The sequence below is a fragment of the Pelodiscus sinensis genome, chromosome 3 (assembly GCF_049634645.1).
Source record: "Pelodiscus sinensis isolate JC-2024 chromosome 3, ASM4963464v1, whole genome shotgun sequence".
Lineage (NCBI taxonomy): Eukaryota > Metazoa > Chordata > Testudines > Trionychidae > Pelodiscus > Pelodiscus sinensis.
Genome location: NC_134713.1, coordinates 84,846,289 through 84,855,281, shown reverse-complemented (window position 1 = coordinate 84,855,281; position 8,993 = coordinate 84,846,289). Strand labels below are relative to the sequence as shown.

At 43.0% G+C, this 8,993-nt stretch overlaps 1 protein-coding gene across 1 annotated transcript in view; it reads left to right on the top strand.

Annotated features, from left to right (window-relative positions):
• Positions 1-3,224: 3,224 nt before the first annotated feature.
• Positions 3,225-8,993, top strand: part of CEP85L (centrosomal protein 85L) — a 229,318-nt gene continuing 223,549 nt past the window's right edge. Inside the window, exon 1 of the mRNA XM_075924054.1 lies at positions 3,225-3,305. Within this exon, the coding sequence (XP_075780169.1) occupies positions 3,293-3,305 (13 nt within the window). The 5' untranslated portion in view covers positions 3,225-3,292. The remainder of the gene's footprint in view (positions 3,306-8,993) is intronic.

Genomic DNA, 8,993 nt, shown 5'->3' with positions numbered 1-8,993 from the left:
GAAGGGAGCTGGTTTGGCATGATTTGTTCTTAAAACCATCCTAATTGCTCATGATTACCTCTCCATCTTCTGGATACTCACGAATTGAATGTTTATACATTGCTCCAGTAGCCTGTTAAACTAGTTCAAATAGCACTATGTTAAAGTTCACCAAGGCACTTTTGTGCACACTAGCAAGATCTATATGGCCCAATCTATGCACTACATCTCAATGCACTCTAAAAGTCACACTCCCATAGTTCAGATTGCTGCTCTGGGTAAGCAAGCCCTTACAGGTCTACTTTAACCGTGTTAATGCCTAGTAACTAGACCCCACTCTTCCTACCTCCTGTTCAGTTGATATGCATGCAGTGAGATTGATTGGAAAGTGGTTATTGGGGTGTGGAGTAAGGAGAAGAGACTTTCGTGAGAAGGAAGTAAAATAATAGGGCAGGGCAAAGGAATTGGAGAGCAAACTGCAATCTAAGAAAGAAATCAAGCTGGAGATGGAACAGAGAAGAAAGGAGACCCTAAAATACTATATAAGAAAAAGGAACCTGGAAGGAGAAAGAGACAACCAAGACACAGTAAGTTCTAGTTTTAAAAATATAATAAAAACTAGGGATGTAAAATCCTATTTAACTGGTTAACCGGTTAAATGTGATGTTTAACCGATTAAAGGCGGGCAAGCGGGGGAGAGGGTGCTGAAGGCATGCCACCACCACCATAGGCAAGGGCTGCTCCAACCCATCTGGAGCAGTCCCCTGCCTGCAACATGCCCAGGCCCACCAGTGCAGCCCCTGTCCCCAGCAGGTCCCACAGGGCTGAAGTAGCCCCATGCCCATTAGTTTCAGTTAACTGAAACTAATAAACCTTTCACATCCTATTAGAAACCTGGTTGAGTATTTTCCAGCTAAACAAGGCACACAAAGAAAGACAGACAGACAGACGAACAGAACAGAACTCAAGGCAGAGACAAAGGCTTTTTTACTCTAGGTCACTTTCAGAAAGGCAGCTCACTGCTCTGGGAACTTGCATGGCACTGAAATCATCTAGTAACCACCTCTCTGTTCTTACTAAGTCTGTCTCTGCACTGCAACTCTGAGCTACATTTTTTGTGTCTCAATCCTGGTCAGTCAGAGTTCCTTCCTTTTGATCCTCCCTCCAGGCCTGGCATTGGCTACAGGTAAAGCGGGGCAGGACTAGCTGGGCCAAAAGGCGTTGTTTAACCCCTCTAATGCCAAGCCCTTCTCTCTTCACTCCCTCACAGACAAGTATATTGCAAAGTTGCTTGGGTATTCAAGTAGCACAGAAGCCACCCTGACAGGTGAACTGGATGGAGTTGAGAGTTCAGTGGGACCTCAAACTCATTTCTCACCACGAGGGCCTATAAAATCCTCACACCACCTCTGATCACTGAGTGTGAAAATAGGTAAAGTATCTTCCATCTGTGATGCTTCATGTTCTTTTACTTATAGGCTACGTGTACATTGGCATCCCTTTCCGGAAAAGGGATGCTAATGAGACGAGTCGCAATTGCAAATCCGCGGGGGATTTAAATATCCCCCGCGGCATTTGCATTTACATGGCTGCCGCTTTTTTCCGGCTTGGGGATAAGCCGGAGAAAAGCGCCAGTCTAGACGCGATTCTCCAGAAAATAAGCCCTTTTCTGGAGGATTTCTTATTCCTACTTGAAAGGAATAAGAAATCCTCCAGAAAAGGGCTTATTTTCTGGAGAATCGCATCTAGACTGGCGCTTTTCTCCGGCTTATCCCCAAGCTGGAAAAAAGCGGCAGCCATGTAAATGCAAATGCCGCGGGGGATATTTAAATCCCCCGCGGATTTGCAATTGCGACTCGTCTCATTAGCATCCCTTTTCCGGAAAGGGATGCCAATGTAGACACAGCCATATTGTATAACAGAGCAGTACTGGTGAGCTTTAGTCTTTTTTACAGTTACCTTTACTTGGTACTTAAGTGTGGTTCTGTTCTGAAACATGACTGTAAAGATGGCCTCAGTTTGACAAGTAGAAAGATATTTCTGCCCACTAGTCTTGCAAATGCAAGCTAGGATATGAAAGGGAATCTGTTCTTTCTGGCCTGTGCATTATCCTCAGTAAGAAAGATTCTTCTGAAAGTTTGTCCTGAATTAAACTTGTGCAACCACTGTGTCCTCCACTTGTGCCCTCTTCTACATCTGTGCCTGCACCAGGATTTTGCAGTTGTCCTTTGAGGTGGAAGGAGGTAGAGAATTAGGCCCTGCAGCTGAAACTTAGTTAATGTTTTATTCACTTGCATGAATGTTTCATGCTTATGCCTAACCTGACGAGCCACCTGAGTGGATGCTAGCAGTTTGACAAAAATGTAGCTTTGAAAAATAGTAAGATCTTGATAAGGCAATCCAGTTACTCAAGACATGCCATTCTGCCTGTGGTTTATCTGAACTCGTCCACGGGAATCACAGCTCTACATATATGTTTCTCTGTGCTGGATAGTACTGAAGATTACACAGGCCTGTATGGGCAGGTGCCAAACCAGAAATTGAGGGCACGGAGCAGCTCCTTAGCAGGAGCTGTTGGAAGCTAGTGAACTTCCTAGCAGAAGGGGTGACCAAATTTGTGTCCCTGTTGCAGTGAGTAATTTCAGGGACTGAGAATCATGGCAATGCAGTTTTGCCCCAGGCACACACCCCTCCTTCATGCCGTTTGCCTTCTCCTTTAGTAGCCTGCCAGTACTCCCAGTGCCCTGAGCCCAGAGCTGTTGTTGAGAGCACCTCTGCATGTGCTGTAGGGCCCTCTCCATGAGGATAATCCTCAGTTTGGGGCATACACCAGCCCTTAGACCCCCTTTCCACCAGATTATATATATCCGAGAACAAGGATTAATCTGGCCTTATAAAAACAGCAAATAGTAAAAGGCTATTTCCTTTAAAAGCCTTATAATATCTGCCACCATGAATGTGGAAGTTTTCAGTTAAAAACTGATAATAACAGTGCCTTTGTGGTGTGGATCTCAAAGAGTCTTACAAAGATTGTGTTGTTAACTTGATTAGATAGCTACTATGATGAGCAGCACAGGCATTCCACAGACAGGTTTCATACAAGTCTCAGATCAAGTAACATCTCTCTTCATTGTGCGAGTTTAAGATTTGCATGTAAAGTGCATGCTGGAGGGTGACAGTAAGACTGTGGCTTACCGGTTCACTCCCTCTGCAAATTGCAATGGGTGGTTTGTGTTACACTCTCAAAGCTTACCCATAACCACCACAATTTCCTGTTACAATAATTTGAACAGAGAATACTTCTGAGGAAGTTATGCAGAAAACAAGTAAGTTGCTGTCTTAATCTCCATGTCTTTGATTAATTATTTTCCTTAATTAATGGTGCTTGTTACAGTTTATCCTGAATATTCCTCAAACTGCAGTATGGTTTGGTGGAAGAAGAGGCTTGTGAGTAAAGATAGATACACAAGCTAGTTTCAGAAGCATTATAGTTTTCGCAGCATGTGCTCACGAGCAGCTGAATGAGATTCAAGGAGACTCTTCAATTTACAATGCTGAAACTAAGAAAAGTAGCTTAAATATTCAGCTGTGAGATATCACTGCAGCTGGAATTTCTGATAAGCAGTAACTAAAAAGCAATTTCATGTGATTCAAGCCAAAATGTTTTTTTAAAAGTGAGTGTTTTTATATCTCTTGTATACCACTGGAGCGTAAGCTGGAACCTGCTGTTAATATTCATAAAACAGGTCATTTGATAAAACGGATATTTGTACCTTTTTGCTAATAGTCATGGCTTCCTGCCTGTGTAACAGGAAATGGGGTGGAGAGGAAAGCAAGCAAGTCCTCTGTCTGACACTCAGATAACCTGTTCAGAACATACTAGGTTCCTGTGCTGTTCAAAGGAGAGTTATTGGTATTTTTCAGTTTATCTGTCCTCTTGGCCATTGTAGCTACTGCACTGCAGTTGGAATCTTATATATGCAATGAGGATTTAACTTTAGTTCCCAAATGAGAGACCAAGCTGGAGAGAGAATATTAGTGGCTGTATTTTCTCTGAACACACAATGCCTTTGTGAGAAAATGCTGTGGGAAAACTTGGGTTGCTATGCAGTTGTTTTGCTGGTAATATGGGAGCTAAGCCAACCTGGAGCAAGACATGAAGACTGTTCTCTTTAGTCCACATAACTGAAACCTTCAGCAGTTACTTTGCTCTCAAGTTTTCCTTTATGTCTGTGCATTTCTGAAAACTGCAGCCCCCTGCCAGTGGAGAAGATTTTGATGTTTGGGCCCAAAAAGCCTTCTCGGAGAACTGCTGCTACATTTTCCAACCGTTTATCCCATAAAAATATTATTTCAGACAAAATCAGTAGAATTTTAGGCCAGAAGGGACCATTACTAGATCATCTTACTAGATCATCTTGTCTAGTGTCCTGAATATCACAGCCCTCCAACATCCCCTTGCATGCTCACAGCGATATTTGTATTTATTTTTTATCTTCACTTCCTAGATCCATTCAGCTAACTCTGCTTAAGATCAACCAGACCAGAACAGTGATGAATTCACACCATATGCCAAATATACTCATTTAAATATTCATTAGCTGCATATGTAGTGCAATGCAAAGGCCAAAGGAGACTTTCTGGTAGTTTGTATGAGGACCTGCAAGCCCCCAAGTCTTATAGCAGCAGCCATGCTAATTGGAACTAATTTCCATTTCTGAGAGAACAGAGGTGTTGCCCCTGGTTAATACACTACGGCATTTCAGTAAACTGTGAGAGGAAATCTTAAGAATTCTATTCACAGAATTAGAGATGCAACTGCAGCTTGCAGCAAGAGAAAGTGCACTCTAGAAGAATTGCCACATATAATTACATGGACACCCCAACTTGTATAGAAATAGAAATTTTTAGCACCCCCAGCTTTCAAAAAGTCTCCATTGTCCCCTTTGAATCTAGGAAATATTTGTGTCAGAGAAACTACTGCCACAATTGGCATTAGTGGGCACCCTTACAGGCAGTGTCTAAGTACTGAATAGACTAAGCTCTCTCTCTTAAGAGTTTGTCAACACTGCAATTACATAAGAACGGCCATACTGGGTCAGACAAAGGGTCCATCTAACCCAGTATCCTGTCTTCCAACAGTGGCCAATGCCAGATGCCCCAGAGGGAGTGAACAGGACAGGGAATCATCAGATGATCCCTCTCCTGTCATCCATTTCCAGCCTTTGACAAACAGAGGCTAGGGACACCATTCAGACGCATCTTGGCTAATAGCCATTGATGGACCTAACTTTCATGAATTTATCTAGTTCTTTTTTGAACCCTGTTAAAGACCTGGTCTTCTCAACATCCGCTGGCAAAGAGTTCTACAGGTTGACTGTAAGCTGCATGAAGAAAAAACTTCCTTTTGTTTGTTTTAAACCTGCTATCTATTAATTTCATTTGGTGACCCCCTCATTCTTATGTTTTGGGAACAAGTAAATAACTTTTCCTTATTCACTTTTTCCACACCAGTAACGATTTTATAGACCTCAATCATATCCCTCCTTAATCTCCTCTTTTCTAAGATGAAAGGTCCCAGTTTTTTTAATCTCTCTTCATATGGGACTCATTCCAAACCCCTAATCATTTTGTTGCCCTTTTCTAAAGATTTCCCAATGCCAATATGTCTTTATTCAAGATGTGGGTGCACCATAGCTTTATTTAGATCAGGAGTGGGCAATCATTTTTGGCCGGGGTCCACTTCAAAAAATTTTGAAGTCGCTCGGGGCCAGGCCAAAAGGGGCAGGGCCTAATCAGGAAGGGGTGGGGCCAGAATGCCCCTTTGCCCCCCTTCCCACTAGGCACCCATGTCCCTGGCAGGGTGGGAAAAGGCTTCATACACTCCCCCTCCCCCAGGCCCTGATTGGCCTGGTGTCAGGGGAAGTGCGGGAAGCCTCCTCCCACCCTGCGAGCAGCGTGTGGTACTTTAAAGTGCCGTGCACTCCTTGCAGGGCTGGGACAGGGCAAAGGAAGCTTCATGCAGCTCCCCCACCCCCAGGCCCTCATTGGCCTGGGGAGCATGGAAGGCCTCCTCCCGCTCCACCCCCACCCTGCGAAGAGCACACGGCACTTCAAAGTACCACACTCTGCTTGCAGGGCAGGAGGAGACATCATGCGCTCCCCTGCTTCCAAGTCCTGATTGGCTGGGGATGGGGGAGCTATGCGAAGCTTTCCACACCCTGCTCCCACCCTGCACAACTGTACAGCACTCGCAGGGCAGGGGGAGAGAGGAGGAAACTTTACAAACTCCTCCTGTCCCCAGGCCAATCAGGGTTTGGGGGTGGGTGAGTACATGACATCTCCCCCCACCCTGCAAGCAGCGCCCAGTGCTTCAAAGCGCTGCATGCTGCTTACAGGGTGGGAGGAAGCTTCATGTGCTCCCCCACCCCCAGTCCCTAATTGGCCTGGGGGCGGGGGAACAACAGGACCTCCGCGGGCCAGATCAACCTGCTTGGTGGGCTGAATCCGGCCCGCGGAAGCCCTTTTGCCCACCCCTGATATAGATGCAATAATATATTCTCTGTCTTATTCTCTATTCTTTTTTAAATGATTCCTAACATTCTATTTGCTTTTTTGACTGCTGCTGCACATTGAGTGGATGTTTACTGAAAACTTTCCACAATGACTGCAAGATCTCTTTCTTGAATATTTATAGCTAAATTAGTCCCCATCATTTTGGATATACAGTTGTGATTATTTTTTCCAATGTGCATTACTTTATATTTATCAACATTACATTTAATTTGCCATTTTGTTGTCCAGTCACTTAGTTTTGTGGGATCTTTTTGAAGCACTTCACAGTCTGCTTTGGTCTTAACTATCTTTGGTATCATCTGTAAATTTTGCCACCTCACATGTTTACCCCTTTCTCCAGATCATTTATCAATAGGTTGAATGGGATTTGTCCCAGCACGGAACATCGAGGGACACTATTAGTTACCTCTCTCCATTCTGAAAACTGACCGTTTACTCCTACCCTTTGTTTTCTGACTTTTAACCAGTTATCAGTCCATGAGAGGACCATCCCTCTTACTCTATGACAACTTATTTACTTAAGAGCCTTTGGTGAGGGACCTTCTCAGATGCTTTCTGGAAATCTAAGTACACTATATCCCCCTTGTCCACGTTTGTTGACTTCCTCAAAGAACTCTAGTAGATTACTATCGGAGGGCTAGCCGTGTTAGTCTGAATCTGCAAAAGCGGTGAGGAGTCCTGTGGCACCTTATAGACTAACTGAAGTGTAGGAGCATACGCTTTCGTGGGCAAAGACCCACTTCGTCAGATGCATGTGACGAAGTGGGTCTTTGCCCACGAAAGCTTATGCTCCTACACTTCAGTTAGTCTATAAGGTGCCACAGGACTCCTCGCCGTCTAGTAGATTAGTGTAGCATGATTTCCCTTTACAAAAACCATATTGACTTATCCCCCAACAAATTATGTATCTGACAATTTTATTCTTTATTGTGGTTCCAACTAATTTGCCCCGTACTGATATTAGACTTACTGGTCTGTAATTCCCAGGATCACATCTAGAGCCCTTTTTAAATCTTGGTGTCTCCTTAACTATCTTCCAGTCATTCAGTACCGAAGCTGATTTAAAGGATAGGTTACAAACCATAGTTAATAGTTCCGCAATTTCACATTTGAGTTCTTTCAGAACTCTTGGGTGAATGCCATCTGGTCCCAGTGACTTCTTACTATTAAGTTTATCAATTTGTTCCAAGACCACATCTAGTGGAAACCTCAATCTGGGAAAATTCCTCAGATTGGTCAGATGAAAAAAATGGCTCAGGTTTATCGTGAAGACTGAAGCAAAGAATTCATTTCATTTCTCTGCAATGACCTTATCGTCTTTGAGTGCTCCTTTAGCATCTGAATCGTCTGTGGCCCCACTGGTTGGTTAGCAAGCTTCCTGCTTCTGATGTAATTTAAAAACATTTTACTATTTCTTTTTGAGTTTTTTGGTTAACTATTGTTCAAACTCCTTTTTGGCTTTTTTAAATTATATTTTTATGCTTAATTTGACAGAGTTTATTCTCCTTTCTATTTTCCTCACTAGAATTTAACTTCCACTTTTTAAATTATACCTTTTTATCTTTCACTGCTTCTTTTACTCGGTTGTTAAGCCATGGTGGCACATTTTGGTTTTCTTACTGTGTTTTTAAATTTGGGGTATACATTTAAGTTGGGCCTCTGTTATGGTTTCTTTGAAAAAGTTTCCATGCAGCTTTCAGGGATTTTACTTTTGTCACTATTTCTTTGAATTTCCATTTAACTAACTTTCTCATTTTTGTGTAGTTTCCTTTTCCAAAATTAAATGCCACAGCGTTGGGCTGCTGAGGTGTTTTTCCCACCACAGGCATGTTAACTTTATTACATTATGGTCACTGTTTCCAAGCGGTCCAGTTGGACCATATTCTGTGTGCCACTTAGGCCTAAATTAAAAATCTCTAACTCACCAAAGCTTAGGCTAAGGAGCTGTTTAATTGTGGCATAGACATTTGGGCTCAGGCACCAGGCCTCCCACCTCACTGTATCCTTGCAATCTCAAATGAGTTGGCATAGGTCACCGGTAGGTTTTTAATTGCAGTGTAAACATACCCTAAGAGGTAATCAACCTGAAATGTGAGATAGCTTTCACTCCTACTACTTTTAGGCTATGTCTACAGTAGGAGTTTTCTTGGCAAAAAATATGCTAATGAGGGACTCATTTGCATGAGTCACAATCTCATTTGTATATTTTCTGCCAATCCATTTTTGCACAAAAACAAGCAGTGTGGACATTTTCTTTTTTTCAGCAAGATCGGTATATCTCCATTTTTGGGGCATAAAGATCTTGCGGAAAAAGGGTTTCTTGTGCAAAAAGAAAACATCTACACTGCTTGTTTTTGCACAAACACCCCACCACAAAAACAGATCGGCAGAAAATATGCAAATGAGATCACAACTCATGCAAATGAGTCCCTCATTAA